At 41.4% G+C, this 18,133-nt stretch overlaps 1 protein-coding gene across 2 annotated transcripts in view; it reads right to left on the bottom strand.

Annotated features, from left to right (window-relative positions):
• The window catches only part of LOC148015852 (holliday junction resolvase), a 76,836-nt gene that overhangs the window by 49,711 nt on the left and 8,992 nt on the right, over nt 1–18,133 (bottom strand). Inside the window, exons 3-4 of one of the 2 annotated variants that reach the window (XM_087663755.1) lie at nt 11,713–11,853; nt 11,490–11,576 (exon numbers count right to left, since the gene is read on the bottom strand). In XM_087663755.1, the coding sequence (XP_087519881.1) occupies nt 11,490–11,576; nt 11,713–11,853 (228 nt within the window). The remainder of the gene's footprint in view (nt 1–11,489; nt 11,577–11,712; nt 11,854–18,133) is intronic. The other variant, XM_087663756.1, reaches the window with a different exon arrangement.

The following is an 18,133-nucleotide window of genomic DNA, read 5'->3' as shown; positions in this document are numbered from 1 at the left end:
CTACCACCATTTTATCCTCTACCCTATCCCACCTATATATCTTCATAGATACTTCATGGTTCCAACTTCTAATCCACCAAGCATGCTTTTAATGACAAGACTCATTTCAACGGGTCAAGCTACAACACTTGGTCGAATCTCATGAGACATGTTTTAGACTCCCAAACACGTTGTATCAATTTGGATCATGAGCTCCAAAATTTTAAAATCACTAACAAGGATGACTTGAAAATCAAGTTGACTAAGTATCAACGTCTTCTTGCTAAGTTATCGACCCACAGGGGCTCCCAAGTCCTCTAACAATCAAGTTACTCTATTCCTTAACAAACTGCCAAGAAAATATTTCCATTTTGTGCAACAGGTGATTTCACAACCTCATATGCCCACATTTTATGAGTTCGAATATCATTTGTTGTGTTATGCATGGTTGTTTGATCAATTTCATGACACGTCCTCGATAGAAGGGGCTCTTGTTGCATCTTCTCAGAAAGGGCAACAGGGCAAGGGCAAACAAAACTCAAATCAAAATCAAAATCAAAACAAGGATAGTGAATCCCACAGAACCACCCAATCTACTCTTAAACCTAGATGGCAGAATGTATCTAAGAAAAATCTGTATTGTCAACGTTGTCAAAAGGCTGGCCATTATGACAACGAGTATCAATCTATGGCAAGAGGCAAATAACCAAAATCAAAGAATCAAACCCTCACATCCTAATCCGATAAACCCCTACAAGGGAAGCAAGGTGGCGACAACCCCCAGCAAGGTCAGTAGCGAGGCCAAACCCACACTGCCACCGGTCAACCATCACAGTCAACAAACTACTCAACTCCAAAGGATTTGTCTAACTAGTTTGGAAAGGCCCACATTGTCTCCTTAGAGACATCAGATACAAGTCTCGTTCACATCTATGAGTTGCCTCCCAATGAGGTGACTGGAGAGGGCCACTCGTCACAACTGAGCACATCAACACTTGTTTGGCTTGTGGACAGTGGAGCCACCCATCACATGACTCCTATAAAGGACACTTTCATTTTCTGAGCCCTTGCAACCAAGAGAGTCCGTGTAGAAAACAACTCCTCAATCAAGATTGAGGCCCAAGGTTGCATCAGTTTTCCCACTGACCAGGGTCTAGATCTCGCTTCACTAGATAATGTCTATCATGCCTCCCAACTTGGGGTCAACTTGTTGTCCGTTCAATAGCTTTGACAATTGGCATGAGCAATTTTCTTCACAGCAACCACAATCAAGGTCCTAGACTCTCACATTGGTTTGATGATTGCTCACAACAAGGCACAGCCTAATAGCCTTTACCACATGACCCATTTTCTTACCGAGCCGACTACCGATGATTCAGAGTTCCATCACTCCCAAGCCTTAGTCACCACACAGGAGACCACGGACTCTGAGCATTTTTGGCATTTTTACTTAGGACATCATGGCTATGACTCTTTATGAGCTGTTACACCAAAGGGATAGTTGAGGATCTTCTAGGCCTAAAACTTTTTTGAGAGGTCTGTAATGTTGGGAATAAAGGGCCACTGTGCCTTTTATACATGCTCGAGTGTGAACACACCCTTAGCACTTGTACTTTACATATAACTATCACAAAAACCTAAAAGATGTAAAACTCATTGTACCCACACATCATGCATCTCTCTTACTCTCACTGTCTACTGTTACTCACTCTTTCTCTCTCTCTCTCTCTGCCATCGCCATTGCTGAGCATTGCATCTCCACTATGCACCCGTCACTACAAACTGGTATTAGAGCTGAAGGTTATCCCAACCGTGCTTCTCAAAGCAAATCCAAGTTGTGCCATCAGCACATAGTCAATTTGAGTCGAGCACAAGTCACAAGTCACAAGGAGTTGTTCGGCAGACAAGCGACAATCCTTCCAGTCACTCACAACCAGCACAGGTCGCATGCAAGCTACGGGGCAATCAGGCGACAAGTCTCGACAGTTCAGCACAAGTTACGAGGTAGTTTGGCACAAGAGCCACATCAGCAAAGGTTGTGTGCAGCCAACGACCTGTCGACAATCCCCTTTTTCTTTCTTTTTAAAAGAAATCGCATTCCTTCTTCAAGGGTTCATCCTCGGTTAAAGTTCTGTGAGTTGTTACACGTGTACAAGCACAATTCAACAAATCTAAAACATTGGACATGCATTTACTTCCGAAAATTAGGGCTTTTGGTGTATGCTTGAAGATTTTACTTGGCTGAGTAAAATTTGTGGAATTTACACACTCTTGGGTCTCAAAAATTTATGTTTTTCATGTAATTGTGGAAATTGCAATGGGACAGGTACAATTTCCTAAAATTTTGACACATTGGACCCTGCACAATTTGGGGCTTTTGCAAAATTTGCAACATTTGGGTCAAATTTGGTCTCGGCATATACTTGCAATGCAATTTCTATGCAAATTGAACACATTGGACATCGAACATATTTGGGACTTTTGCAAAATTTGTGAAATTTTGGCAAATTCAGCTTATACAATCTTCTCGAGAGTTATGTTTAATGTCATTTGAGCTGTTTGAGCAGAGAAATTTTGGGGCTTTTGATTGTGTGAGTCAAATTTGTTCCCGTGGATGCCTTTGGAGCAAAAATTGCAACTAAATTTTGGGGCTCTCTCATAAAATTGATATATTAATAACAAAGACGAGAAAAAGGACAGCCAACATGTAGAGAAAAGCAATGTAAAGATAGAGAAAGTCAATGTAGTCAATCACAAGAGTGACAGTGGTAATGATATACTCTTTGCTTCTTCTTTTCGTGCACAATCATTGATTGCAGATTCTGATGATGACATGCACACTTGGATTCTTGATTCAAGTGCTTCATTCCATGTAACACCACACCATGTGAGTGGTTTTCTGACTACAATGGTGATAGACATGGTGTTATCCACTTGAGGGACAACTATACATGTGACATTGTAGGGACTGATAGTGTGCAATTGACATTTCAGTATAGTTTAGTGTTCACTTTGCATAATGTCAGGCATGTACCTTAGCTCAAAAAGAGTTTGATAAGCGCAAGGCAACTAGATGGTGAAGGCTATCACACCACTTTTGGGGATAGCAAATGGAAGATATGTAAGGAATCTAGAATTGTTGCTAAAGGCTCTAAGAGTGACACGTTGTATCCATTATATGTATCTAGTGTGTGTGATCATGTTGTCGCTATAACCGAGCAACCAAGTGTGTCTTTGTGTCATAGCCAGTTAGGGAACATGAGTCAAACTAGAATGAAAGTGCTTTCTTGTTTGGGTTATTTGTCGTGCTTGAGATATGTTGATTTGAGCATTGTGATCATTGTATATTTGGCAAGCATGCTCAAACATCACATAAAAAGTCTCTTTAATTAAAATCTTCACCTTTAGTGTTGATACATTCCAATGTGTATGAGATACCAAGGTTGTCTCTAGGGGTAATAAATATTTTATCACATTTGTTGATAATGCCACGCACAAAGTATGAGGCATTGAATAAGTTTTAAAAATTCCTAGCACTTACTGAAAACATGACTAGCAAGATATTAGTATCTTCACTCTAACAATGGTGGGGAATATGTGTCTGAAGCCTTTCAAGCCTTTTGCGACAGCAAAGGGATAAAGAGGGAGCTCACTAGCCCTTATAATCTGCCCCAAAACGGTGTTGCAGAGTGTATGAATAGGACTATTCAAGAGAAGGTCTATACCATACTATCTCATGCTGCATTATCTCATGGATTTTGGGTGGAGGCGGTTATGGCAATCGTACACTTGAAAAATCGGTCACTAAATAGGGGAAGGGAAAGTCTGTCAAGAAGCGTGGTCGGACAAGCCACCTTCGTATGCACACTTGAGAGTGTTTGGCTACAAGGCATTTGTGCACATAGGCCAAGAACAACACAGCAAATTGGAGCCAAAGTCTTGTTAATGCATTTTTCTAGGATATGGTGACGAGGGTAAAATGGGGTATAAATTATGGGATCCCAAGAAAAGGAAAATTGTACGCAGCAATGATGTTATCTTTCGAAAAGACCGCATGCACAAACAACCTGGAAAGATTGAGAAAGTTAGAAGGGTTGTGTTCGGAGAAGAAATACATATAAGACATCAAAGACTGCCCATTGCACAACAGCAAATACATGATGTAAATGACCCTATAAATGTAAGGAATGAAGCTAAATTGATCGACAAGAAGTTGCCCATGATATACCACAATTTCAACAAGAAAATATGCCATTAGAACAACCGGAACAAACAGGACAAGATGCTGAACCATTTGAATGGCAAGCTATTAATGGAGATTTGCAAGCCAAACAACCAATAAACACTAATCATTGGGTCTATCGATCAACCAGAAATACCAAACAACCAAATAGGTTTGTTCCTGGTGCCAATTATAATGTTGATTATGTCATGTTGACAGATTGGGGTGAACCATCATGCTTGAAGGAAGCAATGGACAAACAGGACAGTAAGAAATTGCATAAAGCTATCCTGTCAAAGATGGAATCTCTAAAGAAGAATGGTACTTGGGATTTTGTGCATTTGCCCAAGGAACAGAAAGTCCTACCATGCAAATGGGTTTACAAGATGAAGGTTGCTTCTAGTTCTTCACCAAAGTACAAAGCACGACTTGTTGCAAAAAGACATAAGCAAAAACATGGGATTGACTTTGATGAGATCTTTTCTCCTATAGTCAAGATGACTACTTTGCAAACCATATTGGGCTTGATTGCATGTGAGGATATGGAACTCATACAGATGAATGTCAAGACTGCTTTCTTACATGGTGATTTGCATAAGGACATATATATGCAATAGCCAGAAGATTTTGTGGCCAAGAGGCAAAAAAAGATGGTATATAACCACAACAAAAGCTTGTAGAGGCTGAAAGAGGCACCGCATGAATGGTATCATAAGTTTGATACATTCATGCAATCTCAAGGATTTAAAAGAAGTCAAGTGGATCACTACTTATATACCAAGAAGGCAACAAATGGCAGCTTTATTATATTGATTTTGTATGTGGATGACATGTTGATTGGTGGTAGGGATGTTCACACATTGGACACATTGAAGCAGAATCTACACAGTAGTTTTTGACATGAAGGATCTTGGTGAGACAAATCACATTCTTGGCATGTGTATACTCAAGGACAAATCGAAAGGTCTTCTTTCTCTATCACAGCAAGAATATGTATCCAAGATTTTGCAGCATTTTAATATGGAGGGAGGGAAAGCAATCGGTGTACCATTGCCTCTATATGTGAAACTTAGCGCAAAGAACAAACCTACATCTGATGATGAAAAGGCTGAAATGGCCAAGATTCTATATGCTTCAGCTAGGGGTAGCTTGATGTATACTATGGTTGCTACATGTCCTAACATAGCATTTACGGTGGGAGTGGTTAGTAAGTACATGGCACATCCTGGTAGAAAGCATTGGGAAGCAGTGAAAGATATCATGAGATATCTTAAGAGCACAAAGGATTTATGCATTTGCTTTGGAAAGCAGAAGACATCTGTCGTTGGCTTTACAAATGCAGACTATGCTAGTCATACTCACTGCAAGAAGGCTACTTCAAGGTATGTTTTCACCTTCACACGATGAGCAGTTTCCTAATCTCCAAGTTATGGAAGTGTGTTGCATTGTCTACTATAGAGGCAAAGTATGTGGCTGCCACTGAGGCACGCAAAGAGACTTTATGGCTTTCACATCTGGTGGGAGATCTTGGTATTACTGAGACCCCTATCCTCCATTGCGATAGCCAAAGTGCTATCATGCTAGCATGGAATCCCATCTTTCATGCAAAAACGAAGCACATACAAGTAAAGTATAACTTTATCAAGGATGTACTTGACAATAAAAGCATTGACCTTGTAAAGGTTTATACAAATGATAATCATGCAGATCTTCTCATGACGGATCTTCCAACAGAGCGGTTTGTTGGATAGTATATGTATTTCAGCTTTGTACAACTTAGACTTAGTTGATTCCTTTCTCAACCTTAAGGCACGTTGCCTTTAGATGGGAGGTTGTTGGGAATAAAGGGCCACCGTGCCTTTTATACGTGCTCGGGTGTGAACGGTGAGCACTCATGCTTTACATATAACTATCACAAAATCCTAAAAGAGGTACAACTCATTGTACCCACACATCGTGCATCTCTCTTACTCTCACTCTCTACTACTACTCACTCTTTCTCTCTCTCTCCACCATTGCCATCATTGAACATCACATCTCCACTACACACCCGTCACTACATGTAAAGCATGTCAACTAGGTAAGCAACATCATACACCCTTTCCTCATCGGTCTACCACCTGTGCTGAGAAAACCTTTAGGCTCATTCATATATATCTTTGTGGTCTACCATCCACTGCCGCCTTAAATGGCTCACTGTACTTCTTTTCAATAGTGGATGATTTCTCTACATACATATGAGTGTACTTCCTAAAGCACAAATCAGATGCCTTCACTTATTTTAGTGCTTGGGTGCTCTTGGTTCATAACTAAATTAGTCGTCATGTGGATATTATACGGAATTATTCTAGTGGTGAGTTTACCTCACACGAGTTTTTTGAGTTTCTACAAGAGCAAGGCATTGCGTGCTAGCTCACCTCTACCAATTCCCCTACACAAAAAGGAGTTGTAGAGCATACGAACCGCACAATCATGAATATGGCACACTCTATGTTGTTTGCAACAAAGCTCCTTGAGTGCCTTTGGGTTGAAGCTGTTAACACTTTAGTGTACATCCTTAACCGATGTCCAACTATGGCAGTCCCTAAAAAGACTCCGTACGAGGCATTTTTGGCCCTCGGCCTATCGTTTCTCACTTTTAAGTCTTCAATAATCGTGCTTATATGCATACTTCTTATGACAATATAGAAAGCTCACCCCTCAAGTTGACCTCTTGATCTTTGTGGGCTATTCTTCCAAAGCAAAAGCCTACCGTTTGTCCAATCCTCTAACAAACAAGGTGATCGTTAGGAGGGATGTCGTCTTTGATAAGAGGGACATCGGGCAAATCTTCTACATCAAACTCTCCATTCTCACCTCCGCTCACATCATTTGAGATCGTGCCTTCTAAGCCAGGTCTACTGCCTACTCCTGACTTTCTTGCAGATACTTCAGTCCCCAAGCCTCCTCTGCAAGACCCGTTACCTCATTGGTACCAATAGACTATGCGAGATTCAAGGATCCTTCCACTAGATTCCACTCCAAAGGGCCCTAGAAGGTCTGCTCAGTTTGCTTCTCAGGCTTCATATTCATCGTTGTTTACAACTGATTACATTGCACATTCTGAGCAGGACAGTAGTTGGCAAGAGACTCTTATTTATATTGTCTTATTTCTTGGGAAAAGAGATTGTTAGAACCGAGGAAACTATCTTTCTATCACAATAAAAATACGCCCTACAATTGGAGAAACAGTATTACATTGATCAAAACGGCCAGTGGCCACACCTCTTGATCCCATTGTCCATCTACATAAGGATACCTCAGGTCAATTTTTTGGTGCTCACACCTATCATTCTGTTGTAGAACTTTAGTTAACTTAAACTAGGTCAAATCTTACATTCTCAGTTAGTTTGCTTAGTTAGCATTTTAATGCACCTAGAATGTCTCATTCGATTACTTGTCTTCGTGTACTAAGATATTTAAGATGTACCTTTAATTATGGACTAACTTATGGTCATGGTTTATGCTTGCAAGGCTACATTGATTCTGAGTGGACAGGAGATCCTAATGCCCAGCGTGCGGCTACCTCTACACCTTGAGCACATCACCCATCTCTTGGGCTTGTCATAAGCAACAAGCAGTGGTGGCTTCCATGGCTTAGGTAGAGTGTTGGGCTCTCTTTGATACTACTACAAAGGCCATCTATCCAAGGAACTCTTGGAGTTGTCGACTCCGGATCCACCATACTCGTGGCGTTACACATGGCAATCTCCAATGGCAATTTTTTTAATGTATGCTTGCATACAAGCTTTGCTTGTCTTGCTTGCTCCTCCATCGTAGAGCATGTCTCTCCACATATTCTCCATATGATTCACACACACACACACATCCTTAGAAATCCCTAAGCACTTATCCTAGTAGTGTGTGGGATTGTTTTGCTTGGCTTTTGAAAATAGTGGAGCTATCCATCCTTCTTTACCGTACTTCGGGGCATAGTGACTCAATGGAACAAACATTGATTTGAAACCCTCTCTTAATGCTGAATCTTATGACCATTTAAAACAAAGCTCTCCAAAAAAAAATGTCCATTGTTGATTCCATCCACCTTGGCAGGACTTTACAGGCCCCTGGGCAGCCAACGAGTATCCTTAGTCCACTACCCTGACCTCTCTAGGGTGATCACTCGAACTCCCTTGGTAAGATAACCATCATCTCTATAGTCTTGGTAGGTCACTAATAGTCAATGTGCACCCTTTGCCTCAATGCCTTAGCTGTTTTAGGATGAGACGCCTTGGGATAAAAGAAAAATATACCAAAGGGCTTATTTCTCCTCGCTCAGTTTTGAGTCTGAGAGGGGATGTTAAGCTAAAATTAAATTAGTCTTACTTAAACAGCCCCAAAACACGCTTAATTAATAAAGAAACTTCTTATTTTTAAAAAAACACGGTCCTAGAGAGTTATTGTGTCCCACATGCAAAACCTTAATTTGGGTGCCTCAGATTTTCTATAAATAGACATGTAGCTCACCACTTCAATAATCTTATTTTTGCAGGTTTCAGGAGCCATAACTTTACTTCCCACACCCCGTTCGCGAAGCTTCCAATTGATGTCTACTACCGTCTAACACTTGATTCCAACCTCCATCTCCTTCATGCTTGCTAGCGACTACATCCAGAGGCTCTTTCATTGTTGGCAACTACCCTATACTGGCATTTTGCTAATTTCTTATGTCGCCCAATTACATACACCCTTCTAGAGGCTGCGTTTACAATATGGATCTGCCACCGTGGCATTCTCTCTCCTCCCCAGGCTGTGTTTACTATTTGTGGTTGTTGCTCTCACTTTCTCTCTCCTCTCTTTGCTACATTTGCCTCCTACAACTGTTACCTAAATTTTCTCCTTAGATATCTGCGTTTTTAGTATTTCTCTCTCCTCACTACTTGTCTACATCAGATCCAATCTCTCTGACTACCCTTGCTATTGTTCGACAAATGAAGACTACCTTGTTGCATTTCGGGATCTGTTAGGAGTACGACATACTCTCCAACTCATAATCTTTGTCTTGATCCCAAAGATACCAGAGTTCGAGGTTCAATATTCATTACAATGTGTTTGTTGCATACGCATCGTATATTCAATAGTCATTCACTTCATTATTCATTGTCTGCCTTTGAGTTGCCCTAACCCTAATTGTGTTCTATGTTTATCAATTTGTGTTTTGTCATACAATTAGTTTTGTATTTTTTGCATTTAGAGCATTTCTTCACACATGATACTCTATTCCAAAAACACGAGGCTGAAACTAATTGAGACTGATCCCATGAACGTTGAGCTAAAAATGCATTAGCTTCACTTAAACAGTCCCAAAACATGCTTAATTAATAAAGTAACCTTGTTTATTTAAAAGAAATGCATTCCTAGAGAGTGTCTATGTCCCATAAGCACAAACCCACGTTGGAGGGCCCAAACTATCTATAAATAGGTATGATGCCCTCCATTCAACTATAAATCTCGTTTTTGCAAGTTTTGGGTGTTTTCAGCTTGCTGCCCACACCCCTTTCGTGAGGGACATCGCACTCTCAGTTATCCCTTGCTGTCACCTACAGTCTAGCGCCTATTTCCAGCCTTCCACCCACAGTTTGCAGCTGTTTACAGCAGAGTGACTGTTACTGATCACTCTCTAGCTGCCGCCTATTCAATTTTCTCTCTCCTCCCTGCTGTTGCTGCTATTTTTCTCTCTCCTCAGCCTATCACAGCAGATTTTCTCTCTCCACAGCCTGCGTTTGTAGATTCTCTCCTCCACCTATGTTCAGCTGATTTTCTCTCTCCACAATATATGTCTGCTGTTTTTCTCTCTCTACAACTTGCGTTTACTGTACACTCTCCCTAGACTGTCGTCTACTTCAAGTCCAACCATACATAAGCTGCATTTATTGTTGTTCAACATCCAGAGGCTGCCTCGCTGCGATTTGGGATCCATTCAAAGTACGACACACTCTCCAACTCATTACCCCTACCCTGATCCTTGAGATATAGGAGTTCGAGATTCAATATTCATTCACTGCATAGTGTGTTTGCTTGTTTGCTACATGAGCATTGTATATTCAGCAGTCATATCACTTCATTTATTTTTTGTGTTCATTAACTTTGAGTTACCCTAACCCTAACTGTGTTCTTTTATCAGTCTGTGCTTTGTCGTACGGTTTTTGTTTGTGTTTTTGTGTTAGGGTATTTCCTTACAGTGAAGTGTGTAGCAACACAATAGACAACTCTCGGAGGTAGTGAATGATCAAAGTGGCAGATGCAGACAGCAAGCGCAGGCTACTAGAGGCTAGGCAACTGAGAGGATGACATCAGCAGGTACGGACAAGGCTGTGCAGAAACAGAGGCTGATTAGTAGTTGCCACGTGGAGAACAGCTCCGAACAGGCAATAGATGGTTGAAATCTGCAAATGCAACTATAGAGAAAAGGCTGAACAGGTTGTCTAGCTGGTAGACAGCACCATGAGCTGAGATATTCTCCATCAGGCATGTGGACAGCAGGCCCCATGGGAATAGGATGCCAATAGTAGTAGAACTTGCAAAACAAGGATAGGAACAAGTGGTCAGACAACCTCCTATTGATAGATGTGGATCCTCCCAAAGTTTGGGTGTTTTCTTATGTAATACAAGAACTTTGGTTATTTTTTACTTTTGGGGCTGCCTTAAAGAGCTAATGAAGGTTTAAATACATAATGCACCTTTTTAGTGTTAGAAATGTCCAATTCTATGGGCAATGCCCAATGTTCTAGCCAATTAGTTTGCAATGTGAGCACAACTAAGTTAATAAGTTGTCTCACCATATTTAGAGTTAGTACTAGAGTTAGTGGACTTCAATTGAGTTACTGGCAAGGTAGACTAGACTACATACAGATGGGAGATCGTTCAACAGCATAATAGCATAGCACCTGAAAAGTGAGGTGCAGAGATGTGATTGAGTAGTACAGAACTACTCGGGCAGAGAGCACATCAGCCATCAAGCTTTCATATTATTTTGAGCACCTACTGCAGTAACTCCACAGAGATGTTGAGAAGCTTGTTCTTTAAAAACAAGAACCAATAGTTCTTTATCCTGTGTAAAATTATTTTGAGAGGAGGTAAGACTCGATGTCAAGTAGACAAAAACAACCTCTTCAACATTTTCATCATGGTTTTCGTTGAAAGCACATGACTTATCAGAGAATTATTAGCTAGATAAGAACAATATTCAGCTTAAAGTTTGCAGCTCAAGACTCTGGACTTTGTATCTGCACAGAAAAGATGCTTGTACATGATCAGTTCCAGAATTGACTTCACATTGAGGCTTCAGCCCTTGTTCCTCTATGGTTGAAACAGCCTCCTTGCACCATCTGAATATCTGCAATCAAAGAATAATGACAAAAATAAAAATATGCTTCTCAGATTAAACCCCATGTTCATCCTGATTAAAAATCGGCTGAGTATATTAGTGCGTACAAAAAACAAATCATGGCAATATGTTCTGATTACAGTACCTCAGCGGAAAGAATAAGTAGCGACCTAAAAACTCTGTTGTAGGTTTGAAATTGTAATATATGCCGTCTTAAGACTTTGAACAACAAACATCTCCAAGTACAAGCATGTGTGTCTAACCATCCATACTTTGTCCACAGATCCTTTCAAATGGTTTAAGGAAAAAGTGAATGAACAACATGGAAATTCCATTCACATCACAAATAATTAAAGTCATCTAGAAATTTGCCGTGATGGAAACAATTGTGAAATAATCAAATGAATGAAATGTAGGCAACATTTGTCACATTTTTTACACCATGAAACACAAACCAGAAAAATAAAGCTGTCGTTCACAGGCAAGTGCAAGTATTAAAAACACAACCTATACTTTGAAGGAATGAGGAACAGAAAATAACACAGCAGGAGTTCCAAATATGAAGAACATAAGTTAACACAACAATAGTTCTAAAATCCTGTCATAGCTAACACAAACCTGGGCACCAAAAAAACCTCAGTGAGTGAACGTGCTACACCGACCGATGGAGTCATATAGATGAATCTAAGTGAAGCTAGTAAAACAAAGTCTGATGTGATCCCCAAACACAAACATCAACATAGCACAACCTCCAAAACAATCCTTGCTATTTGCTTCAATAATACATGGACACATAATGCAAATGAGTTGCCTTGCATCTAGTTGGGTCAGAAGCCACCTGAAGTCAGAAACTTCAGCATACACTTGCATTCCAACCTCTACTCTTTTGAGAGGAATTGAGCCGCTTATCAGTAGCATTGGTGCCTTGATGGGGATTTGCAGCAGTTTCGTGATTCTTTCCTGGTACACAGACTTCTATCAGGTAACCTCAACAACCCATAACCCTCATGAACTTCTCTGTAGCCTTTTCTGATGCAGATGTTGCAGTGTGTGCAGCAATGTACATCATCACACCAAGAGTTTGGAGAGTCTGTGTGACATTTTTTTGGGAAGTATGTATTAGAGATTTAGTCATCCCCTCGACGGGCACTGGCAGTATTCCGTTGCATAGTTAGCACTCTTGGGGAAAGTTACGCATTTCCTGGATAAAGGTCGGACAATTTCATGCAGTCCACAAGTGTTTTCCAGCACTTCCGGGCAGTCAGGCAGGCCATGCATACTGTGTAGGATGCCACATGCACAGGCATTTATTGTGCAGCATTTTATTTGTATTTTATTGCTGCAATTGCTGTTTGCAGCAGTCAGCCAGTTTTAACTACTGGCTGACCTGATCATTTTCTTGATTATTTATATTTATTGCCTATTTATAGGCTGGCTGATCTGATCTTTTTTATTGCCTATTTATAGGCTGGCCAGCCTCCGGTCATTCTCACTTGTTTTTTACGTGGAGAGAAAGATCATCTCGTGGAGATACACTCGACAGCCCTTGTACACAATTTGCCTTCTTCATTTAAGCATTCATTCACTACAGATTTCTACATTCTACTATCTCTTTCTCTCTCCCTCTTTTCTATGTTCATTTTCTTTCAATTTTCCACATTTGCTGCACTCAACATGGTATCAGAGCAATGTTGAAGGGCTGATTGATCATGGGGAGACCTGAAAGGGAAATTTCAGCATGACAAAAGTTTGTGTTTTCAACATTCAAGGGTGAGCAAGAAGCCTACGCATCGACACAAGGCTGAGGCGAATAGGTGAAGCACAAGAAAGGAGCAAAGTTGCTCTTTTTGCAAGTTTCGGCTATTCATGAGGGATAAAAGGCTATGTTTTCAGTGGTGCAAATTTTGAGTTTTCGTCACCTCCAACGGTTGAAATGGGTCCGGGACGAGCAAATGAAGCCCTAGGACCATTAGGTATGTTACTGGGCCTTCCTTTCGATCAAAAGCTCTGGCGAAGCTCGTGACCAAGGCCAAAGACCGTCCTACAACCCATGATGTCTCCAAGCTTTCTACTAATGAGAAAGCTGAGTTAGTGAAGGTAGAGGCACATTGGGACAAACTAAATGCACGCATTCAATCATTCCTATTTCTCTCTTGCACTCCAACCATAGTCACCAAGGACGGACGCGGGAAAATAGGGGACGGGGGACCGTGGCCAAGACGGGGACCTAATAATTATATATGTTCTAGATATAATTGAGACACTTTATAATGAAACTAGACAAATATGGTACCTTAACTAGAAACCTCCTTAAAATCATAAATGTCACATAAAACTCTTGAAAGCTGAAATTTCAAAGTTGAAACTTAATAGTTACTAAATGAACAATCAATACTCAAATTGAAGAGTATACATGACAATGCCAAATGGTGACTTTAGCATGAGAAGTTGGTACTCAAAATAAATACAAGAAACAATAATGAGTAGAAGACTAGAAGTGACACTCCATAGATAAGTACTCGCTACTCACAGTAGTCAATGAAGACTACAAGAAAGTTAAAACAATACAACTGATAAATAAAGACTCAAATGACTAGAAACTAAGAATTGCGAATCTAGAGCCTAATTATCAACTGGAAGGAGAATGCTCAATCTCATGTATGACATAATCATCCTCCTGGGATCTCCCTGCTAGGCATGCTCTGCTTGTTGCTCTTGCTCGTCATCCTATTGCTTCTCCCATACAACAAATGGATCTACAAATGCAATCGCACTCTTTTCCAACATGCGCAATTTGACACTCACAAACACCAAGTCATTTGCCTTCTGCACACCTACACTATTTCACTTTTTTAAAGCAATATGTGAATAGGAGCTTCATAGTTGCTCCAAATAAGAGGAGCTCATAGCAGAACTCAATATACAAATAGCCAATGCCTGCAACTCAAGCCCCTCGGCCCCATAATCCTCCCACCATAAGGCAACCCCAACTCTTCACCTATCATCCCATGCATCCTTGCTACCATCTATGCCACAACGAGATATGTACCTTACCAGAGTGTCTCTAATTTGCGTCTCTCGTCGGAGTCAAGCACCATCTTCCTCAAGACTATCATCCAACCAACAACAATCTCATTATCCCTATTCTGGCAACTCTCCTAAAACTCAGGATCCAACACAAATGCAGCTACATGCAAAGGAGAATAATAATTGTTCCACCGTGTGACGCATAATATGCGTAACTCCTCATATCTCTGTGCCATCTCACAATCCTCGTCATCATCATCAAAAGGAAAGAAAGAACGCAGCTTCTCAATCATTCTATCCATAGCTATGTAGTCTTTTCCAATGCATAGCTGCATACTGTCCACAAGTCTCAGAAATGCATCACTGGCTGCACCATGGCATCAATCCAATGCACATCATCCCAAAACAAGGCATCTTCTGCACATTCAACACATCTTATCCCTGCAGCAATGGAGGACAATGCATGTGCACAATACTGCTCACTAATGAAGATCTATCGCAAAGCAACACTACATGTGCTTAGGCGACCAAGCGCATCAAAAAATTAATAGGCAAACTGTGTTTACAAGTACTTCAAGAGAACCTTCTTGGACCTCTTGTGAAACTTAGCACACATGAACTCGTGGTTCAACACAAAGATCACCATAGCATTTTCTTTCTCAATCACAAGCTCAATCCAGCCCAACTTGCCAATGTTTTTTAGCAGATTATTCAAACAATGTGCCATGCAAAACAACATTGTAATGTGTGGATATGCTTGTTGCACAATATCACCTATAGCCTATTTGCGGGCTCTCTATCCACAACAAGCCCTATGAATAAATCAGGGCCAACCATCTCAATGCTACTCATCCACTTAGTTGCGAGTACATCCACTGACTTGCCAATTTCATTGGCATCACAAGAGTTTATGAAATACATCTCACCAAGTGAAAATGCAACCATATCATGAATAGATCATCTTCAAGTGTTTGACCACCCATCTGCAATCAAAGTCACCCCATTTGATTGCCATAAACTTCTTGTGTTTTCAGTTGCAATCTCCATTGCACATCTCTCCTTCTATAAAAGAGTCATGTGCAAAGACATGGAAGATGGTGAAACATAGGAGGGTCCAACTTCTCCAACCTTTTTACACATGTTCTTGAAGTACTCTGACTTGGCTGCATTAAATGCAATGTGATCATGATAGAAGAATCTTGCAATTGCCATATTTGCATCCTCCTTTTTTCTGGCATCCATATGTGCATAAGAGTGGTTTGCCTAATATGTCTCACAATAGGTGTTGCAAGAGCTATAGAGCCAAGCATCTCAAAAGTACCACCACCAATGTTGCTAGTGGTGTGAGCTGTAGTGGATGATGCCCTAGCTGAACCTGGTCTGCTAGAAGCAATAGCAGTAGTAGTAGCAAGGCCAAATGAGTGCGGATCAACTGCCACCAGCTGTGATGCTCTCCTCCATGCTGAAATGGTATCTTGCTCAACAGCCTTTTGCTGAAGAAACTACTTCTCTTGGCTAACATTCTCACAAAAGAGCACATGATGGCCTGGCCCTCTCAAGAAATGGGCCCTTACTTTGTTAGCCACAAAAAAGACATTTCCAATGTGAGGGTTTGTTCTTTTCTTTTTCTGTCTTGTACTACAACCGTGATAGCTCACATCGAGCACTTAACGATGGCTCGAGAGATATGGTTGGAACTCGACCGGATGTATAACCGGATGACCTTGATGAAGAGGGTTTCTTTGGAGGTGCAGATGCGGACCTTGTCTGTGAATAAGTCTTTTTCGCTTCGGGAACACATCAACAAGCCTTGGTAGCTTCAGATGCAGGTTCAAAATGCGGGGAAGCCTATTTCCTCTGAAGACATGACAATCACTTTATTGTCCCAATTGCTACCACGATTTGGTACCTTTTATTCCGCTCTTATTGCATCAGGGCGGGAGTCGACTCTTTGGTGGGAAGAGCTAGTTCCTATGGTCTTGGACCAAGAGGAACAATTGAAGAGACAGAATGCTTCCAAATCGGAGACTTTGGTTGGCCAAGTCTCTCAAAAGAAGGGAAAGGACCAAAACAAGAAGAAGGAGGACAACAAATCCGAGAAGGACAAGGAGAAGAAATCGAACTGCCATATTTGTGGTAAGACCGGTCATTGGAAGAAGGATTGCCCCAACAAAGACAAGAACACCAAGAAGAAGGACCCAAAGATTCTGGAGCAGTAGCTGCACCCTTATCAGCTGCTTTTCTACATTTAGTAGTCATTGAGGACCCTACACTGAAGACTTTTGATGCTGTGATGACAGTTCCCCAGGCTCGAGAGTGGATCGTGGACAGTGGTGCCTCATGGCACATGACTCCTTCTCCCGTTGGTATTGCCCATTTGTGACCTTCGCATGGGAAGATTCTCATTGGAGACAGCTCTTTTGTGTCTATTGCTACGCGGGGTGAGATGCAGCTAATTCCAAATGGACGTGGTGGTACCCACACTTCCGAGGTGTTGCATGTGCCAAGTTTAGGGTATCATTTGCTTTCAGTCCATAAGATTTGTTATCTTGGCCTCTTGGTGGAGTTTGGCAGTGATGTTCGAGTTCTTGATCGTGGATCAAGGAAGGTTCTCTCTTCAAGGTATGAGGAGAACGGCATCTACAAATTAAAGTCCTCTACAGCTCTTACCTCTCAAACATAATCCGAGCTATGGCATGCTCAATTTGGCCACCTGAACTATGAGTACCTTCGGAAGGCATCGCGAGGATCATTTGTCCAAGGCTTGCCGGACATAGTGGTGAGCCAACAGCCATGTGTCTCCTGCATTCGTGGGAAACTACATCACGATGCGATTCCCAACAAAGCTTCGCGGCGGTCTACTTCACCTATGGAGCTTGTATCTATGGATCTTTGTGGCCCGATGAGGACCGAGTCCCTGAAGGGGAGCTTGTATTTCATGTTGATCATAAATGACTACAAGAGAATGACATGGGCCTATTTCTTGACGCTGAAGTCGGAGGCTTTCTCCCACTTCAAGGATTGGCTTCTCTTTGAGGAGAACCGATCTAGCCGGTGACTGAAATCCTTGTGCTCAAACAAGGGCAGTGAATTTGAGTCTAATGTGTTTGCTCGTTTTTCTGCAAATAGGGGCATTCACCAAGAGTTTGCTAATACCAACACTCTTTAAGATAATGGCATTTTGGAGCGGAAGAACCGAAGTGTGATCGAGATGGCGCCCACCATGATGGAGCACCGACAAACACCTCAATTTCTGTGGGCCGAGGCAGTGGCTACCACAATCCACATCCTCAATCGATCTCCCACTTCAGTCATTGACAAGATGACACCTTGAGGCTTACTTTGGGACTAAGCCTGATGTCTCTTATTTCAAGATCTTTGGGTGTGATGCCTATGTGCACATCCCAAAGACGCAGCATGACAAGTTTGGGGCGGCTTCCTGACGACAGGTTTTTATTGGCTACAGCTCCTAGTCTCAAGGTTATCGTCTGTTTGATCTCATCAAGCGAGATGCCTACACGAGCCGAGATGTGCAATTC

Source organism: Lygodium microphyllum, chromosome 23, assembly GCF_053477565.2.
Source record: "Lygodium microphyllum isolate KBCC chromosome 23, Lygodium_microphyllum_v1.1.10, whole genome shotgun sequence".
Classification (NCBI taxonomy): domain Eukaryota; kingdom Viridiplantae; phylum Streptophyta; class Polypodiopsida; order Schizaeales; family Lygodiaceae; genus Lygodium; species Lygodium microphyllum.
This window is presented reverse-complemented; position numbering and strand designations above follow the sequence as displayed.